Below are 21,559 nucleotides of genomic sequence, written 5' to 3' on the forward strand. Positions count from 1 at the left end.
CATCAGCAAATGAAAGCTAGCTAGCAACATGAGGCACTTTAACTTTTAAACCAGCAACCCTTAGTGACATGACCCATTTTAGCCATTAATGCAACAAGTATAGGTAATAGGAAAGTACCTCCTAAAAGATAGTTGGTTTTGTGGGATAAAAGTTCTATGGCTAAAAGAAGAAAAGTCTATTGCTAATGTCATTGGTTTGTCCAGTGCTTTCTGGGATACTTCCCCTTTACTATTATCACTCTTATTATAGAAATTTTTCATTTTCCCTTTTTTATTCCTTCCAGATCTACATTTTAACACCCACACATTCAATCTATCCCTTCCATAAACTGAATGTTTATTTTAATAACCACCCATAGGATTGCCATCTTTACTAAAATACATAAGCTACATATTTTATGTACATACAAATATTTAGGGGAATAATAGTAATGAAAGTAGCATACCTCATCGAAGATGACATATCTCATCCTTTTCACCCACTTTTGATTACGAGGTGATAACAAGAGTATTTCCAAGCACTGAGGCACTGTCACCAATATCTGTTTTTTTTAAAAAAGGAAACAATTGACTTGATTTTTTTAATCTCAAGCTTTAACTTCTTATTATTGTTGACATTATTACAGATGTCTCCCATTTCCTCTCTTTTCTCCCCTCCACTCAGACCCCACCCTTCCCTTCCTTTTAAACATCAATAAAATATTTAGATGACACAGTATGTTCATATAAGCATTTCCATTAAAACAACCATCTCATCTGTGGAAAAATAAAACAAATGTGAGTAACAAATGTATGTTGATATATTGAAATAGTTAAGCTTATTTCATTAAGAAACATTCTCCCACATAGTACATTGGGAATATAAAATCATCACAGTTTGAAACCATCACCATTGAAATATTTGAAATTTCATCATATTGAAATTTCAGAAAAGCATGTTATTTATTATAGAAAATACAATTTATTGAAAGTTAACCACTTTATTAAGTAAAAATTATATAAACAATGTTAAAATATAAATATATTTCATAGGGTAATTGTAAATTTAATTTATCCTCACATTAAAACTTTGTAGTGCCTACCAAAGTGCCTTAATACGCATTATTATTTATTATGCACTCACGTCGGTGACATACCTGACAATTCAAGGTATCATGACGGTAATCTCTGGTAAACACTCCACACACCACTAGTCCTTTTGGCAGTGCTTTGGTAAATAGACTGCAGATAGTTCCTACCACTTGATTAACAAGAGCCTTAAATCATAAAAGACACAATGTGCTATTCAGTAATTATTGACAACACTGAACAAATTGTTTAAAGTAAACAAGTATCTGGAACAACTTACAAGCAAAAAGTACAGTACCAATTTTATGTAACTCTTCCTTTTTTTTCTTTAATCCTTACCCAAGGATATTTTTCCATTGATTTTTAGAGAGAGTGGAAGGAGGTAGGGGGAGAGACAGAGAGAGAGAAACATTTATGTGAGAGAGACACATCAGTTGGTTGCCTCCCGACTAGGGCCAGGGATCGAACCTACAACCAAGGTACATGACCTTGACCAGAATTGAACCTGGGACCCTTCAGTCTGAGGGCCGATGCTCTATCCACTAAGCCAAAGAGGCTAGGGCTATAACTCTTTATATATATAGAAAGGCCTATATTCACACAATAGGCCTTCCTTCCCCTGGCTGCTGGCACCAGTTTTCCTCCAGCACCCGGGACCTAGGCCTTTGGTCCGGCCGCAGCGAGGCTTGGCTTCTCCGCTGTGGCCCCAGAGAGCCTTGGCTTCAGTCTTCAGTCTTCACACCGCCCAGACCCTTCAGTCTTCGCTCCGCGCCTGTGTATGCAAATTAACTGCCATCTTTGTTGGGTTAATTTGCATAGTCACTCTGATTGGCTAGTGGGCGTAGTGGAGTGACACCAATTTGTATGTTTCTCTTTTATTAATATATATATATATATTTTCTATTGATTTCAGAGAAGAAGAGAGAGGGAGAGAGAGATGGAAATAGCAATGATGAGAGAGAACCATTAATTGGCTGCCTCCTGCACACCCCACACTGAGGATTGAGCCTGCAACCCAGGCATGTGCCTTGACTGGAATCATGGATAACAAAAACTATGGAAAGCAAAACCATGGATAAGGGGGGACTACTGTAAAATGTAAGCATTATTATCCTCTTTTTACAGGTAGAGAAACTGAGGTAAGAACCTAGCTCAAGACCACACAACCCAAGCACTCACATCCATGACTGCAATGCTGGAGTCTGTATGCTCTCGTACCTCCCCAGAACTAAGAGCACAAACTATAGTTGAGGAAAATTACAGTAAGATAAAAGTGTCATATGCACACAATACCTTTGTTGGAGCAACATACACAATCACCCCTTCATCACTCTCTCTCAGGATTTTCTCCATGCAGTAGTAAGAAGCATAGGTTTTCCCTGATGATGTTGGGGCAACAATTACAGCAGATTCATTGTTATCTACCACGTCAAGAAGTTCCCTCTAGATTTAAAAACAAACAAACACATTTCATTTTGAAAATATATACTTAGTGTCAAATTTTAATTTAAAAACAACTATATTTCAGGCAAATTGGTATTCACAGTTCCTTCTGAGACACAGTAGGGTACAGGATGGCATAGATGCAGAGAACGGACTGACAGCTGTCAGAGGGGAAGGGGAGGGGTGCTGGGTGAAAAAATGAAGGGATTAAGCAAAAAAGAAATAAATAAACATCATAGACAGATAACAGTATGGTGATTACCAAAGGGAAATGGGGTGGGGGAGGTAGAGAGAGTGAAGGGGAGTAAATGATGATGGAAGGACACTTGACTTGGGGTGGTGAACACACAATGTGATGTGAACCAACTGTTTCCATCGAGTTTCCTCACTTTTCCACGCTGCAGATCTTTTCAGGAAATACCTGCCATGTGTCTGGTATAAAATGATGCACCCTGGGATCTGGATCACTTCTTTCTTCTCGAAGTAAGTAATGGCCCATATATGTTAACTGAAACCGAGCTGCTCCCATACAAACTGAATATTTAGAAATATCCTTCTCAGCACTTGATTCCTGTACCTAAGTAAATATGACATATTAGATTTTCATGTTTACAATTTTTACCCTGGGCAAGGAAATTACCAATCATGGTGTAGTTTGCTTCAACAAGATTATTTTATGTTTTACAAGTGTTCAGCATTAGCAGTGAAGAGTAAGATATAGATACTATATCTTTACTATAATTTTAGATACTATTTTATGTGCAGTACCATGTTTTACAGAATGTAAGTAAAATGCAGTATGAAGTTAATCTTTTATTTATAAATCAGCATAAACTTTGAATATTGTTATATATGAACAATTCCCTACACACACACACATACACATATACAGAATAAAATATGTGTTTAAATTGAGGACCATAGCACCCCTAGTGCAAATAAAACATTTATTCTATGTAAAAACACACCCATAAAAATTATTAGATCTGTGTCTATACAGGATGATACATAGCTAATCATCGATTTAATCTAATAGACATTAATTCTGAATACATCCCATAGGATATTTTACACACACACATATATGAATGTCACATAATATTTTCTATAGCACCTACCTGAGGATATAAAGCGTGTGCCAAGTTGTCAAATCCAACGTATTTTAAATATTTAGCTAATTTTCGTCGATCTGTATTTTTTAATAGTTCTGAATGCTTTTCATGGATTATATGAATCCATTTCATCAAGTTAATTATTATGTTCATATCTCTGGATTCTATTTCTGTTTAAAAGAAACATTGTCATATATAACAAGTTATACAAGATATTGATAATAAAACCCCAAAGCTGATTTAACTTTTTTGCAGGATAAGAAAAGCATAATCATATGAATCACTGATAATAACTGAGGAATTCATAGTTTCTAGTCAATTACATTGCAGTGAAGAGCGTGGCCTCAAGTAAGAGTAGGATTGCCAGCCTCAGCAAATAAAAATACAGGTGATAAAATTTGAGATATATATTCATGACATTTACTTACAGTAAAAAAAAATTGCTATTTATCTGAAATTCAATTTTAACCTGCCTGTATTTGATTTAGGAACTTCAAAAGTTCCATTTCTAAACTTCATTTTCTTTATATAGAAATTGGGGACATTAAGTCTCACCTCATATGGTTACTATAAGGATTAAATAAATTAATTTATATAAAATGATACAATAATGGCAGCAGTTATTATTAACCATAAGAAATAATATGGAAAATGAATGAATGGACATTTTTTAATTCTTCTTGTTGTTATTAATCCTCTCCCAAGAATATTTTTTCCATTGATTTTTTAGAGAGAGTGGAAGGGAGAGAGGGAAACATTAATGTAATAGAGACACATCAATTGGTTGCCTCTTACATGTGACCCACAAGGGCCGGGATTGAACCTGCAACCCAAGTAGGTGCCCTTGACCAGGAATCAAACCCTCAACCCTTCGGTGAGCAGGCCGATGCTCTAACCACTTAGCGCACCAGCCAGGGCAACATTTTTTTTTTCTTTTAGTATTTACTTTCCTGTGAACACAATTAAAAGATAAATATCTTTCATTTTCTCTCCAATCAAAAATATTCATTCTTTGGTTCTCATCCAAACACTGTTGTGCCCAAATTTACTAATTATTTAATTTGTGCATACCTCTTGGAATAAGGATGTTGTATTAAAGTTCTTGCTCTGTCACTGACATTTGGGCATGTAATTTGTACTCCTAGAACCTCAATTTCTTACATGTAATATTAGGGTAATGGAACCACCTCAGAGAATTGTGACAATTTATATACATATACAAGACGTCCCCCCCAAAATGTATAACACTTTAGCAACTAATAGCTCAATTTTGAAAATGCAATGCATTTTAATAAACACTGCCTTTATAATTATTAAAAAATGTGTATACATTTTTTTGGGACACCCTATATATGCTAGGCCCCTGAATAATATTTTATTCGACATCATTTCATTATAATGTTAACAAGGTGCATTAGGAACTTAACTCCAGTTAATATCAATTAGCCTGTAGTAAAATTAGTTTCACTATACATTGATTTTCTTAAAGTCACAGAACCTACAGATGACTTTACAATGAAAATTTACTGTATATAGATTTGGTTGTGATGATCAACACTATGTTGCAGTTAGTTCAGCATGTGCCTAAGTCCCTTAGGAGACTATCATTAAGCACCTTCAGAGCAGGTCCTATGCTCTTCTGGTCGGAAGCCCATGGACACCTAATAAGGTACTCAGCTCATGACTGACCTTGAAGAACTATTTACTGAATTGAATTTCAGGTAAAATCTATTCACCAATATGCATCACATTCACACATAGCCATGTTATTAGTGAATCAAACAAAAGGAAATCTTCTTACCCTTTAGACATCAAGAGTTTCCAAAGGCATACAGGCCAGAAGAATCAGTATATGTGGCCAATATCAACTCTTTTGCTCTGTTCTTACTGACCTTTTATTTCAAGATATTTCTAAAAGTAATATTTTATGTACCTGGTTTTGAACAGCATTCCATCCATAATTTGAAACAGGCATCCAATCCTACCATTTCTGCAGCAAATTCTACAGATTTAACAGGGCATGTTTGGAGAAAATCTAGTTTTTTTATTCCAGAATTAGGATTTTCTTTCATTTCCTTTTCAATATATACTGACAAGTTTTTCCATCTTTCTTCCTCTTTTTTCTCTAGTTTAGCTAGCTGTCTCTTTTGGTTTTCCTCAATAAATTTTTCTGCATTTGTCTTTAAAAAAAATAAGAAAAATCAACAGTAAAACAAATGTTTCCACAATAATACATTTGATTTTTTTTCAATACACAGCTTTTATTGCATCTTTAAAATGTCACAAAGAAGTCTGAGGAATCATTTGGCATCTTGCTGTTTCTACAGCTGGACAGCTTAGATCATATATTCATCAGTCTGCTGAACTGTTCCCTTTTTAGAACATAGATACTACCTGGTTTGCTGAATCAAAGCAGCTAAATTTTATACAAGTCCAATGCCATTTCCTTCAAGAATTAACTCATCTTTCTGAGCTTGAGCTACTCATCTGACCTCTGTAGATATACTTTTCACCCAAGAGATTTCCAATTTCAACAAGAGAACCATCTTCCTAAGTAACAATCTCAATGGGGAAGTGAGTAGACAAAGACCTTGTTCTGTAACTGCCTCAAACTGATTGTCGAACTGCAGTGGGAAGGCCAGGGAGGGTTGGGGGACAGGAGGGAGGGGAGTAAGAGATCAACCGAAGGACTTGTATGCATCCATATAACCATAACTAATGGACATAAGACAATGGGGGGTAAGGGAGGGCAGGGGCTTGTCAAGGGTGGGGGGGGGGGGAAGGACACTTATGTAATACCCTTTGTAATACTTTTAGCGAAAAATAAAAAGAAATAAAAAAAAAAAGACCTTGTTCTGTAAGGGAAGCCCAGTGTAACACCCTTGCTCATGTTCTGTACGTGACTACAGTCAGTGCAAATAGTAGCCACTTCCTCTCTATTTCCCTCTATTTGGACTATCTGGAGCCTCTTCTTTTTCTTTCCAAGGAGACTGAGTTCTACATTGATGTGATTGACGTCCCTTTGCAGGGTGCCTAGGGCCTTTCATAGCAACTGTGTGTTCCTTCACAGCGATGTCCGCATTTTCTGGAATGTTGACAGTCTGATTGCTGAGAATGGTCTTCCTCTTCTCAGTAGATGTGGCAAAGAGAGAACGTCTTTCAATACGATGTTTTTTGAAAGAAGTATTTAATATCTTAAGCCACCAGTTCACTACTTAGCACATTGAAGTAGAGTATCACCGAGGACCTTAGGTGTTCTGAATAATTAAATGTAAACATCTATATTTATACAAGCATGATAATTCAACATTCCCTTCTTCTTTCTATCCTGAGCTTTCACTTTCTTTATTTTTTATTGTTTTTTTAAATATATATTTTATTGATTTCAGAGAGGAAGGGAGAAGAAGAGGAGAGGGAGATAGAAACATCAATGATAAGAGAGAATCACTGATTGGCTGCCTCCTGCATGTCCCGCACTGGGGATCAAGACCACAACCTGCAACCCTGGCATGTACACTGACTGGAAGCAAACCCTGACCTCCTGGTTCATAGATCAATGCTCAACCACTGAACCACATTGGCTGGGCTATTTTTTTTTTAATGGTGACACTATTACAAATGTCCCCCATTTCTCCTGCCCCCACCCCCATCCCTCTGGCCATCACCACCCTGTTGTCCACAGGCTATACATATACAGTATATTCTTTAGCTAATCTCTTTAGCTATTATTTTATTAATCCATATACTGAAAAACAGTCTTCTGGCATTCCAATCTGTGAAGATGGGTCTAAGAAAAACCATTTCAAACGAATATCCAATTAGGATATATATCTTTTATTAAAATAGGCTAAGTGTGGTATAATTACGAAAATTGGCCAGGAGAGTAGCATGCTATGCTTTCAGTGGTTCTCAACCTTCCTAATGCCACGACCCTTTAATACAGTTCCTCATGTTGTGACCCCCAACCATAAAGTTATTTTCATTGCTACTTCATAACTGTAATTTTGCTACTGTTATGAATCGTAATGTAAATATCTGATATGCAGGATATATTTTCATTGTTGGCGACCCACAGGTTGAGAACCGCTGCTTTATAGAAAAACCAGTGTAACTTTTGCTCAGTGATTCCAAGAAGAAAAATAATAAGTCGAAAAGGGATTCAAAGTCATCATGTCTAAAATTGTAATATCTGGACCACAGTATGCAAAAGAGAATGCTGCCACAGCCAATCGCTGTAACAAACTTTCTTGTCCAGAACTCAAGGCATGTCCTTATTTAACTCTCCTTCACCTTCCACCTCCGCAATATGGAGACAACGGACCACCTCAGGAACTCCAGAGTACCAATTAAGTGATGTTAACTCCTCCTGGGAGTGACACAGCCTAAACAGAGGTAAAAAGGTATCCCTGGAGAGAGAGTCTACATCAATAACATCCAGAAAAATGAACTTCCTTAGCTCCAGATAGAGAATAAAGACTAAGAAAATATTTTAAACATATATGACAAAGATGTGATGCTGTAAATAGCTCTTAGCAATGAATAAGCAATAGTAAAGGACATAAAAGAAATTCATAGGAGAACAAACACAAGTGGACTCAAAATTTCAGAAAGATGCTCATATCACTGGTGTTGAAAGAATTGAGATTAAAACCTCTGATTGGGAGGAATAAAGAAGAAAACAAGCACTCTCATACACTGATGATGCTAATCATTATAGCTGAGTGGATAAACAGGCAGGTTCTCAGGTACATCCTGGGTTGATGACTCACTATGTAACTCAGCACAGTGTTTTTCACATTAGAGTTTGATAACTCAATAACGTATTATTATTTGTATTAATGTTAAAATAAGAATAAAATTTTGGACAGCCCTCTTATATGAGAATGTATATTAAAATGAATATCAAATATATATCAAAAGCCCTAAAATTTTTCATAGTCTTTGATCCAACAATTCTCTAAGTAATTAAAAAACTGTAGAGAGATTCTGATAAAATTATGTTTATCACAGCACAGGTTATAATGGTAAAATAATGGAAACATAAATATTAAAAATGGAAAGATAAATATATTATGGAATATTAAGAAAAATATTTTTTAAAGTTTATTCCTAGCTCATTGAAATAAAAAGTTCTTCAAAACACATTAATAGGAAAAAATTATAAAACCATATGTAAATTTTAAAATTGTTTGTGTGTATATTTGCCAGGCAATAGGGATGAGGGGGATGGGTAGAGATGAAAGAGGGTATAGGAGGATAAATTGAGATGGAAATGAATAAATAAGTAAGTAAGTAAGTAAGTAAGTAAATAAATAAATAATAACTTATACAACTCAACACCAGGAAGATATACAATTTAACTTAAAAAATGGACAAATGACCAGGCTGGTGTTGCACAGTGGTACAGGATTGACCTATGAACCAGGAGGTCATGGTTTGATTCCCAGTCAGGGCACAAGCCCAGGTTGCAGGCTTTATTCCCAGTGTGTTGTATGCAGAAGGCAGCCAATAGATGATTCTCTGTCATCACTGATGCTTGTATCTCTCTCTCCCTCTCCCTTCCTTTCTGAAATCAATAACAAAAATATATTTTTTAAATGAATAAAGGACCTGAATATACACATCTCCAAAGAGGACATACTGATGGCCAATAGACATATGAAAAATGCTCAATGTCACTAATCATCAGAGAGATGCAAGTTAAAACCACAATGAGATATCACCTCACACCTGCCAGAATGCTACCATCAGTAAATCAGCAAACAATAGCGCTGGCAAGGATGTGGAGACAATGGAACCCTACTGCACTGCTGGTGGGAATGCAGATTGGTGCAGCAACTGTGGAAAACAGTATGGAGTTACTTCAAAAAATTGAAAATGGAGCCCTGGATGGTGTACCAAAAGGTTACCCCTGAAATTGCTGGTCAGGGTATATGTCCAGGTTTTGCACTCGATTCCCTATGGGGGAAGTGCAGGAGGCAGATGATCGATGTTCTGCTCTCACACTGATGTTTCTCTCTCTCCCTCTCTCTCTCTAAAAAATTAATAAAAATAATATTTTAAATTAAAAATGGAACTGCCTTTTGACCCAGCAATCCCACTTCTGGGAATATATCCTAAGAATCCTGAAACACCAATCAGAAAGAATATATGCATCCCTATGTTCATAGCAGTGTTATTTACAACTAGTGACCCGGTGCATGGATTCGTGTACATTGAAAGGAAATTAACTAGAAGGTGGCCTGGGGGTGAGACTAGGTGAGATGGGCTGGACATGGCCTGGAGCCAACCTCCCGCAGTCCCTCCCCGGCATCTGTGAAGTGAGCAGGGTCCCTCTGACAGGTGGGGTCCTTGGGCCTGGCCTGTGGGGATCAGGTCAAAAATGGCTCTTCGACATCCTCCAAGGGGTCCCAGAGTGAGAGAGGGCACTCTGCAAAGTTTCTATTGTCCAGGATGTGGAACACAAATGCAAGTGTGTAGTAAACCAGATTCAGGGCCAACAGTGCCCCAGCAACAACATAACCCATGACCAAAGGTGGAATCGGGCTCCCTCCTCTATGGTTTTGGGGTGAGTCACCTGAGAACCACTGCTGCAAAGTCACTGCAGCTCTGCAGCTCCTGTGTTGAGTGTCTGCCCCTTGGTGGTCAGTGTGCATCATAGTGACCAGTTGGACCGGTAGGAGAGACACTTAGCCTTTTATATATATAGATAGATAGCTAAGATCTGGAAACAGCCTGAATGTCCATCAGTACATCTATGGATATAAAGAGGTAATATGCAAATTAGGCTGAGATGCCATAACAGTCACGATCAGTCAGGAGGAGGTTATGACACGCAGATGAGGCTCAGAGCGTAGATGGAGACAGAGACAGGGGGGCCTGCCCGAGCCTGCATGGCAGCTTGGGCAGCCCGGAGCAGACACAGGCAGTGGGGCAGGGGGTCCTGGGGCTGGCCGAGCTGCCACACCAGCTTCGGTGGCCCCAGAGCGGACACAGGCAGGGGGACATGGGGGGTCTGGGGAGGAAGTCAGGCCGGGTCCCGGCTGCCACCACGCCAGTCAGGCCTAACTTCCATGGTGGCCTGAGTAGTAGGCAGAGGACAGACCACTGAGGGTCTTATATACCATAGCAGGGAGCTTAGATTTTATTCCACAGAAGGAGGAAAAGTGAAGAATGTCAAGCATGGGAGCATCCTGGTCTTGCTTTCCTTTCAAATGAACCATTCTGGTGGCTGTGGGGAGGATCAATTTAGACAGTTGCAGTGTTTTGGGGCCCAAGAAAAAGAGAGACTGATGTTTGGAACTAGGACTAGACAGAGGCAGTGGATCACAGACATATTTATGAGGAAATCTGACGGAACTATTTGGCTGATTACACAGGGATGAAAGCAAACAAAGCAAATGGTATTAGCCCAGGTTTCCAGTTTGGGCAACTTCATTGAATGGGTGATTCTAATAATTGGGAGAAGGTATTGAGGAAAAGGAACAGTGTAAGGGAGCTTGTTTAGTTCAGCAATAGCCAAACAATTAGGACAGAAGACAGACTTAGTTAGTGCTCTTTCTTTGCTGAAACGTTTGTTTTTCTGCCTTTAGCCACCACCATGGAAGGCTAATATGCCATCTTTTCTCCTAATCTAGGATATTATCTATCTATCTACTACACATTCCTATCACCTAAATTAGATCTCCTGCATGATCCCTTAAAAATACTTATCAAAGTCATTCAATGCTCTGTGAGTATGGGGACTTTCAAGATGTGGAAATATTATGAGCCTATATAGATTGATAAAGAGAAATTGGGTGCTCAATTTTTAACAATAAAAATCAAATACTGAATGTGGTCATGCCAGAGGCATAATTTTAATGAGCCAATTTCTCTTTACTGAAGTGTCACACTTCAAAAGAGATCCTCTCAAATAATACAATGCATAACACTCATCTGGGTTGCCTGTTAAAATGTAGGACCACACCTTGAAAAACACTCCTTCTAGAGCTCATTTTGGTGGATAAATCTCCCTCCAAGTAAAGCAATCCTATATAATAAAAGTGTAATATGAAAATCAACCAAACAGCAGAACAACTGGTCAGTGGGGGGCGGGGCCAGCGAGCAGGTATTGCCAGGCCAGCCAAGGCGTATGCCAGCAGGCAGAGGGAGGGGATGGTGATGGGGTGGGGGGTGGCAACCAGAGGTGACAGGGCGATGGGGGCTGGCGCTATCCCATGATCGCCCACCTGGTTGCCTCCCGCAGAGGAAGGCCACAGGCGGCAGCAGCAGAGGGGCGATTCGGGGCAGGGCCACCCAGCACCATCCCAAGATAGGCCTGCTGGGGTCGCCTTACCCAGAGGGAGGCCACCAGTGGCCATCGTGCAATTGGGGGCAGGGCCGGCCACTCGCTGCTCACACCATCCCAATCAGCCCACCGGTCACCTCCCACAGAGGGAGGACAGACTGTGGCTTAGGCCCGCTCCCCACTCTCCTAAGTCATCAGTAGGACATCCCCAAGGGGTCTCCAATTGGAGAGGGTTCAGGGTAGGCTGAGGGAACCCCCATTGCATGAATTTCGTGCACCAGGCCACTAGTGAGTAGATAAAAAAGCTATGGTACATTTACACAATGGAATACTCACAGCCTTAAAAAAGAAGAAAATCTTTTTTGTAATAGCGTGGATGGAGCTGGAGAGTATTATGCTAAAGTGAAATAATTCAATCAGAGAAAAACAGATATCATATGATCTCACTTATATGGAAAGTCTAATGAACAAAATGAATTGATGAACAAAATAGAAACAAAGGCGTGGATACATGGAACAAAATGACAGCTAGCAGAGGGGAAGGAGGTGATGGGGACTGAATGAAAGAAGGTGAGTAGATTAACTCAAGAACATATATGCATAATCCATAGATACAGACAAAAATGTGGTGATGGTCAGAGGGGAGAGGGTAGGGTACGTGGAGATGGGAAAAGTGGGGGGAAAGGGACATCTGTAATAGTATCAGCCATAATAATAACGAAAAAAGTATTTTTTTTAAAAATGTAACTGTGGGAGTGTGGCACAATTTTATTGATTTTGTGATACTTTTCTAGATAATCTAAATTTACCAAATGTGTTTGACCTTTATAATCTTTTTTAAAAAGCTGTTTAAATTTTCAAAACAATGTGCTATTATGAAAGCACATTTAATGACACAGAAAAATGATCACTTTATATTGATAGGTGGGGAAATAAAAGTATATAGGGGGACTTTTTTGTAAAAAAAAAAAAGCACATAATAAAAATGAAACTTTGTAGGTCAATATGTTAATAGTGTTTATCTGTGGAATGTGAGTATAAACGTTTCTTTTCTCCCCTTTTTTCTTACCTGTTTTTCTACATTTCAAAATAAATCATTAAACAAAAATATAGCATGCCATACTATAGATTATACAGCCACAAAAATGTGTTTAAAAAAATTTTAATAACAGGAAGGGAAAATGACTACAGGAAATGCACTAAAATGTTAAAGTCCTATTAGGATTTTAAATATATATATATATATATATATACATATATATATATATATATATTTCAGAGAGGAAAGGAGAGGGAGAGAAAGATGAGAGCGAATCATTGATTGGCTGTCTCCTGCATGCCCTCTATTAGGAATCGAGCCCACAACCTTGGCCTATGCTCTGACTGGGAATTGAGCCATGAACTTCTGGTTCATAGGTTGACACTCAATGACTGAGCTACACAGGCCAGGCATCATTACACTTTTTTCCCCCATTTTACAAGTATTTTAAAAGTATCTTTGTAATTTGTGGTTAGTATTTAGAGTATACTTGATTTGACAGTTATAATTTATTTTTAGAAAATGGGGTTTTTTACTTCTCTGATAACACATGTGCACAATGATGGATATTGTTAATGAAGATCCCATATGGAATGAGTTGAACTGTAGGCTCCTCACAAGACCTAATAGATCAAGAATGTACCTGGTGTTTTTTTTTCTTTTGTACTGAAGAATTTTCTGGAGGTGGCAGAGCACTTCCTCTTGTAATCCTTATTGATTTGTTGCTTCCTACCAAAGATTTTCCAAAGACATGATAAAAATGATGTAATTTCTGCACGTTCCTTCTTTCTTTGACATCTTTGGATTTAGCTATAGGAAATAAATACATCATGAAAATATGCTGACAGTGCTCTTTATAAATAAGAATTTCATTTAGAAAGCATTTTTGAAAAAGGCTTTGACAAACACTTGCAAACACTTAAAACTTGCACTAATTATAGACACGTTAGAGATTGAGATAGAGAAACTCAAATTATTTGAGCCATATTTAAATAACATGGTACAATCTAAATCAGTGTCTTGTCATTTTCACTTTAGTACAACCTACTAGGCATTATGGGTACATCCCATAGAATAAGTCAATGATGAGCTTACACTTTCCTTTTCTTCTAGGACATCAGAACCATAAAAGTAACTTTAGCTCTCTGGGCATAGTGTCGAGAACAAAGGACGTGAACACTCCGGAAGAGCTTCCAATTTAGAAACAGGGTCTCTGAAAACCACCCCCAAATTAGGTCAGAAACATTTGGCTAAAACAGCTAATCAAATTCCAGGAAATGTGCAGCAGTACTGCACACAACTAAAAGGAATTTATCGTTCTCCATGCTGCTGCCGGAGTAAATATAACCCAATCGTGTTGCTCATGTGGTTTGAACATCTTAGTGGCTTCCTGTTGCTCATCTATCATTCAGAATCCGCACTAAAGGCTGCATGGTTCAGACCCATCTCACATCACTCTCTGTGCTACAGGCCCTCTGGCTACTTCCTTATTGGCCCCCACCACTACCACACACCTGCATAACTATCTTCATCTCTCAGATTTGGTTTGAAAATTCCTCAATCCCTCAAGTCTACCCTTGGTATACCCTTTGCACCTGATTGTCATAATAATCTCTATATATAAAAGGCTAATATGCCAAGTGTCCCCTCAGGAGCTCAACCAGGAGACCGGGAGTTCGATCACTTGCTATTATGTTTGCTAACCACAAGGGGGTGGCACGAAATGAAGGAAGGCCCCGGCTGGCAGCCGGAAGGCCCCAATTGGCCCTGATCACCAGCCAGGCCTAGGGACCCTACCCATGCACGAATTTCATGCACCAGGCCTCTAGTTTTAAATAAGTATCTCTGCAGTGGTTTGTTTAACATCTTCTATTCCTGCTAAACTGTGAGCACTACAAGAGCAGGAATATATCTTTCATGTTCCCTGCTGGATTCCCGGAGCCCAGCCCAAAACTAGGCACACAGTAACTCTCAATTCATAGGATAGATACTGAATGAGTATGTCAGAGTCCTGCAATACCAATCCAGCTGCCACTTCCCAATCTATAGGGAATCCTAATGGTATACAACTGATTTTTTTAATTTTTCCTAAACTCCTTTCCTGTACCAGTTTTCAATCCAAGAAGATAACAAGATTAGAGAACTATAGTGGCCCATAATATTTAATTGCCAAATTAATTACTAAATCATTTGAATATCTGTTACTTATTTCACTTAATTAATAATTATTAAATAGCATTTTAAAGCAAATAATATAATTAGCAATTTGGACAAACAATGAAAATATAATGTGATTAATGAAGGTATTAGGTCTCATGAGATAATACAACAGGAAACTTTGAGAAGAACAAATAATTAAAGATACATTAATAATAATATAAAGTAATTTGTTGTAGGAACCTAAGAAAAAATTTTAAAAGATTCCCCATCTCAACAAAACAACTCCCCCACCCCAATTAGACTGATTGGAATCTCATTTTTCATATTATAGAAGCCAGTTCTTCCTGGTTCTAATGTAAAAGATGTTGGAAATTTGTATGCTGGCCTGAGAGAGAGAAGAAGACTATAAATTAGATTTCACTAATCTCTGATCACTCATTTTTTCTTATACATTAGATACAATTTAATCTATAAGAATGTTGAAAATGTTGATGATATTAGTTGTACTTACCGTCACTGTTGCACTTTGTCCTTTCAAAATCATCACTGAGAGGTCTAGAAGAATGCCAGTGTGTGAGTTCATCAAATTCTTCCTTCTTAGAAAGAGATGTAACAGCTGGGTCATCACTAGGAATACAATAAAAAGGCATACATTATAATACACATATAATTTTTTTCAGTTTCTACTATAAGCCATGAACTTATTTAATGGGTCTCTACCCTTAATTTTATGATTATAAATGAACAAAATATATTTTAAAACAATGCATCTCATGAAGAAATAGTCAAGAAGTGTAGAGAGCGCAGGGGAAGGCACATGGGTATTTCTTTAATTATTGTCAGCTGAAGCCAGTGGCATTGGCAAAGCCACATCCTGGAAACACATTTTGCCAAAAGGCAGGAGTGTTGTCAGCTTGACCTTCAGCCCAGGTGCCAGGGGGTGGGTTTTGTTATTTAAATCCAGCCGAGCACCAGGAATGAATACGACTCAGGCCCACCCAAGAATGCACATAATCTCCTTTGTCTTGACTTTTAGTAAAACTTCCTGTTTTTTGCGGTATAAAATAAATACACTGTACTGGCTCAGGGTCACTGTCTCTGTCCCTGTCCGGATCAGAGGACAGTGGTCCCACCCAGCCCCAGCATTTTTCCTTCCATCTCTGTGTCTGTCTCTTTCTTTCATTTTCTCAATCCCCAGCCGCCCCTTCTCAGGAACCAGACTGCTCTCTAGCTGCACTGGACACGGAGAAGAGAGACATATTTACAAAGCAGTGGACAAGGATATCTGTAGCACTGTCATCTCTATAACAATAAAAAGTGCATCTTAAGAATTTATTTGTATATAGGAATGAATTAGGCACCAAATAACAATAAAGGGTATATAGCATCATCTATAAGATATGAAATTTCTAAAGTTGAGAGACAGTTCTGGATTATTTTAGCTTGTTTGTGTGTATGTGCATGTACTTGTACAATATTTCAAGCATAGAGAAAAACAGTTAGAGAGTAAGTGATATGCATGAACCAAGATATTCACTGAGTTCCTGTTTTGTGCCAGATACTCTTCTAGATGCTAAGAATATGTTAATGAGCAAAACAGACTTTTAAAAAATGTCTGTGGATTTTATACATAAACAGGATTGCAAAGAACAAAGAAATACTAATATAAAGGTAAAAAATGATCATGCATCACTTAAGTGATAGGAAACATCCTAAGAAATGCCTTGTTAAACAATGTCCTCATTGTATGAACATCATAGAAAGCACTTTGCCCAGCCAGTGTGGCTCAGTGGTTGAGCATCGACCTATGCATCAACAGGTCACAGGTTCGATTCTCAGGGCACATGCCCGGGTTTCGGGCTTGATTTCCCAGTAGGGGGCATGCAGGAGGCAGCTGGTCCATGCTTCACTCTCATCATTGACATTTCTCTTTCTCCTTCTCCTTTCCTCTCTTTCTAAAATAAATAAAAACAATTTTTTTAAAAAAAGAAAGCACTTATACAAACCTAGATGGCACCTAGGTATATGGTATAAGCTATTGCTCCTCAGCTACAAACATGTTTGTAGCATGTACCGAATTATAACACAATGGTAAGTATTTCTGTATCTAAATGCTTCTAAACACTTGCAGGGACAGGAAGAGGACCATGGAGGGAGGTGCCTTCAGAAGGAAAATAGATGCCAGGAAGAGGAAAGAAGAGTAGGGGACATAAAAGGAGAGCAGAGATAAAAAACAACCCAGAGATAAGTTTAAGAAGAGAAATAATAAAAAGGAAAGGCGGAGGGAGAAAGAGCAGAAAGGGACTGGGAGGAAAGAGATAACGAGAAAATGAAGGGAAATGAGTTCGTGTGCACGTGTGTGTGTGTGTGTGTTTGCAGGGACTGGGTCATGGGAAGGGCAGGCTCCTGGCTGCCCTCCTCCCCAGCCCACTCTTCTCACTCCCTTGCCATCTCAGGGCCACAGCCTTGGGGAGGAACCGGACAGCATGCTGAGCCTCCTTGTCTATTTAAACTACTCAGAGCCTGCAGTAAGTTCAACATCATAGTTGTGGATGGTCTAGTCTTTTCTTTCAGCATTACAAACGTTTTGCTTATAATCCATTAAAATATTACAAGACCCCTGTTGTATATGAAGCCATCGTTGACTGAACTGTCATTACTCTACATACTATGCCAGATGGTGAAAAGCATGAAGGAACAAAAATAAAGCAGGGAGACAGGATTGTGAGTTCTGGGAGGAGGAGATGGTGTGATCTTAAGAGGAATTGTCAGGAAAAGCTTTGCTAGGAAGGTATTTGAGCAATGGGTAAAGGGTTGTCCGAGTCAGCATGTTTTGAACAAATAGAACAGCAAGTAGATAGGCTTGAGGTGGGAGTATTGTATTCAAGATACACAATAGCCAAGACATGGAAACAATGTAAGTCCATTAACCGATGCATGGACAGAAAATGAGATAAACAGATAGATGGTAGATGGATAGATAGATAGATAGATAGATAGATAAATTTATAGATAGATATACATGCACAGTAGAATATTACTCAGCCATCAAAAAGAAAGAAATTCTGCCATTTGAGACAACATGTATAGACCTAGAGGGCATTATGCTAAGTGAAATAAGTCAGACAGAAAAAAACAAATACCATATGACCTCACTGCTTTACGGAATTAAAAAAAAAAAAAGCCAAGCTCATAGAAACAGAATGGTAGTTGCCAGGGGTTGGGGATTGGGGAAATGGGAAGATATTGGTCAAAGGATGCCAACTTCTAGTTATAAGAGGAATAAGCTCTGGGAATGTAATGTACAGCATGGTGACTTTAGTTAACAATACTGTATCGTATTCTTGTAAGTTGCTAAGAGAGTAGGTCTTAAATGTTCTCATCACACACACAAAAAGGGCAAAGTGAGGTGGTGACTTGTGTTAACTAACCTTATTGTGATCATCTTGATTTGTGTGTCAAATCATCACACTGTACACCTAAAACTTACACAATGTTACTTATGTCAATTTTCTCTCTATAAGGCTGTGGGTGGGGGAATAGGAGGCCAGCATGGACAGAGCAAGAGAATCTGGGAGTGATTAGTAGGAAATGAAGTGAAAGTCTTTTATATCTGAATGAGTTAAAATTTCTTGGAAGGTTTCGAGCAGAGGAGAGGCATAATCTGATTTCCCCCCACAGCATCACTGTCTGCTGTGCTGAGAACATAGTGGGGGAGGCAGGTGTAGCAGGAGGCCAGCTAGGGAACTACTGCAACAATAGAGAGATGATGGCAGGCTGTACAAGGTATGCAGGCTGGGCAGAAACAAGAAAAGGAATTACTCTACATATGTTTTTGATGAACAGAAATGGGAGTTTGGCTGAAAGATTGGATGTGCTACAAGAACGATAAAGAGTAGTTAGGCATGCCCTGGCCAGTGTGGCTCAGTTGGTTGGAGTGTCTTCCCATGCAATGGAAGGTCAAAAGTTTGATTCCCAGTCAGGGCACATACTTAGCTTGCAGGTTCAATCCAGTCCCCAGTGTGTGTGTGTGTATAGGAGGCAACCTTTGGATGTTTCTCTCTCTCTCTCTCTCTCTCTCTCTCTCTCTCTCTCTCTCTCTCTTTCTCTCTTTTATCTTCCCCTTCCTCCCTTCCTCCCTTCCTCCCTTCCTCCCTATCTAAAAAACAGTTCTGGCCCAAGAAATGGAAGAAAATACAATGTAAAGACGGGAATGCTGAAGGAAGATGGGGTTCCTGCCAGAAGATCAGGAGTTTGGCATTTACACATGGAGTTTTGGATGTCTGCGAGACAGCCAACTAGAATCAAAAGTTCTGAGGATTGAGTCAAGATACAATTTGGGGAATTCAAAGCAAAAGACAAACAAACAAGCAAAAAACCTAGAAATATAAATGGAGGACTTGCTAGCAGGAAGTTGATATTTAAAGAGACAATTGAATACCATCCTTGCTTGAATATAAAGCAAAATTCACTAAAATGACAATGAAAATTTATCTCCCAGTATGAAATTTAATTTACATATGTATAATATATGCAACAATAAATCCAGTTAATTCACTATACTAGATATAATGATTGATAGGTAGATGATTGATGATAGATAGATAGATAGATAGATAGATAGGTAGATAATTACAAACAGGCAACATTTTTCCATAAATACCTGCTTAGAAAAGGTAGTTCTGACAAAATATCTCCAGCATAATCTTCTATAATCTCAGCTTTCAGAGGAATGAGTCCTAATTTATGACTTCCTTGATTTGATCCTGGTACTATTTAGAAACACAATTAATATTTGAACAGAAAATTCTAAGAATTTACCAATGTGATGCAAATGTTTGTGGAACAGCAAAATTAAACATTTTCATGATTGTTTTCAAAACAAATAATACTTCAATGGAATTGTTGCAAATCAGGTTGTTTAGATCAACTTTATATTATACCCATTAATTCACAAATGTAAATGTATATTGGGTGAATTGATGTATAATTTTATTTCAAGTAAGGTTGATGGCATTTGAGAAACAGTGAAGAAATCAACATTTAAAACTTGTCAGCACCTCTAGGTGATGTTTTTTTCTGTGTAAGAAATGGTCTGGATGTTGTCCTCACAGGCATAGATCCTCCAAAATCATCATCCTCTGATAATGTTAAGACTGTGTTCCACAATTCCTCGTATCCCTGTTTCAAAGTGTTACCCAATTCCAAATTGAGCCCTAGGTAGGAGAGAAAATATGTTCAAATTAATAATTAAAATCTGAGTGATAGTCACCATATTTTATATGTTTTATGAGTATATGAGTTATAAGTGTATGTCTGGGAGTATCTCATAGTAGAGGCTTAAAACAAAACAGAATAGGCTTCGGCATATTTTTCATGTTGTTACTAATGTTATAAGAGAGTAAAATATCTTTGAACTCTCTGAACTTGTGTGACTTTTTTCTAGAACCAGAGTCATAGAAGCATTGAACAGACTGTCCAACCTGTGAGGGAAGGCGTGGGGTAAGGGGGTAAGAGATCAACCAAAGGACTTGAATGCATGCATATGAGCATAACCAATGGATGCAGATGGGGTGGTGCGGGCATGTGCTGGGGGGGGGGGGGCAGGCAGCAGGGAGAGATCAATGGGGGGGAAAAGGAGACTTACATAATACTATAAACAATAAAGAATTTAAATTTTTTAAAAAAGCTGGTAAGCAGAGGAATAGACCAGGAATTAAAATTCCCTCACACATTGCGTGTTATACTCCCACTACAGAAGCCTTTCCCTGTCTTGCCTGACCTTAAGAATTATTCAGGGTGCTTATTAAAAATAAAATTTTTCAAAACACTGTTCTAGAAAACTGTGAGTCAATGAATCTGGGATGACATCCAGGAGTTTGCATTCTTTAAGAAGCATCCTAGGTGATTCTTACACTTAGGCGAGTTTAGGAATCGCTACCTCTATTTTAAAAACAAAATTATTTGTTTCTGCCGTAATACAGACTATTTGTCGCTGATTGTAAAAAAAATTGACAGTTTTAGTTTAAAGTGAAACATATTTCCCACTGTTCCATATGTACGCAAAAAAATAAAAATCTTTAATATTTGAGGGAAAAAACACCTCTCCTTCCCTCACTCCCTCCCTTATCACCCCGTCTCTCAAAAAAAGCACTAGAGTAGTTCTCATAATATACATACATGTAAATATACATATACATATATATATATATATATATATATATATATATATATATATATATCTACACTAATAAAAGAGAAACATGGTAATTAGCGTACGACCACTACCCTTTTCATTGGCTATCAGTGAGTATATGCAAATTAACTGTCAGCCAAGATGGCGGCCGGCAGCCATGCACTGAAGTGAGCAGGGAGGCTTGCTTGCTCCAGGTGACAAGCTGACTTCAACGTTCCCCGCCTAACTTTGCCGGGCTTCTTCAGCTTGCA

The 21,559-nt window shown here is 38.3% G+C and overlaps 1 protein-coding gene across 1 annotated transcript in view; it reads right to left on the minus strand.

Moving 5' to 3' along the window:
- LOC102417329 (probable ATP-dependent RNA helicase DDX60) overlaps nt 1–21,559 on the minus strand; it is a 71,007-nt gene that overhangs the window by 39,440 nt on the left and 10,008 nt on the right. The window contains exons 7-17 of the mRNA XM_023752988.1: nt 20,173–20,328; nt 19,776–19,884; nt 15,624–15,739; nt 13,596–13,762; nt 5,557–5,803; nt 5,493–5,501; nt 3,607–3,787; nt 2,933–3,074; nt 2,362–2,511; nt 1,137–1,256; nt 447–542 (exon numbers count right to left, since the gene is read on the minus strand). Of these exons, the coding sequence (XP_023608756.1) occupies nt 447–542; nt 1,137–1,256; nt 2,362–2,511; nt 2,933–3,074; nt 3,607–3,787; nt 5,493–5,501; nt 5,557–5,803; nt 13,596–13,762; nt 15,624–15,739; nt 19,776–19,884; nt 20,173–20,328 (1,493 nt within the window). The remainder of the gene's footprint in view (nt 1–446; nt 543–1,136; nt 1,257–2,361; nt 2,512–2,932; nt 3,075–3,606; nt 3,788–5,492; nt 5,502–5,556; nt 5,804–13,595; nt 13,763–15,623; nt 15,740–19,775; nt 19,885–20,172; nt 20,329–21,559) is intronic.

Source organism: Myotis lucifugus, unplaced genomic scaffold, assembly GCF_000147115.1.
Source record: "Myotis lucifugus unplaced genomic scaffold, Myoluc2.0 scaffold_1, whole genome shotgun sequence".
NCBI classification, from domain to species: domain Eukaryota; kingdom Metazoa; phylum Chordata; class Mammalia; order Chiroptera; family Vespertilionidae; genus Myotis; species Myotis lucifugus.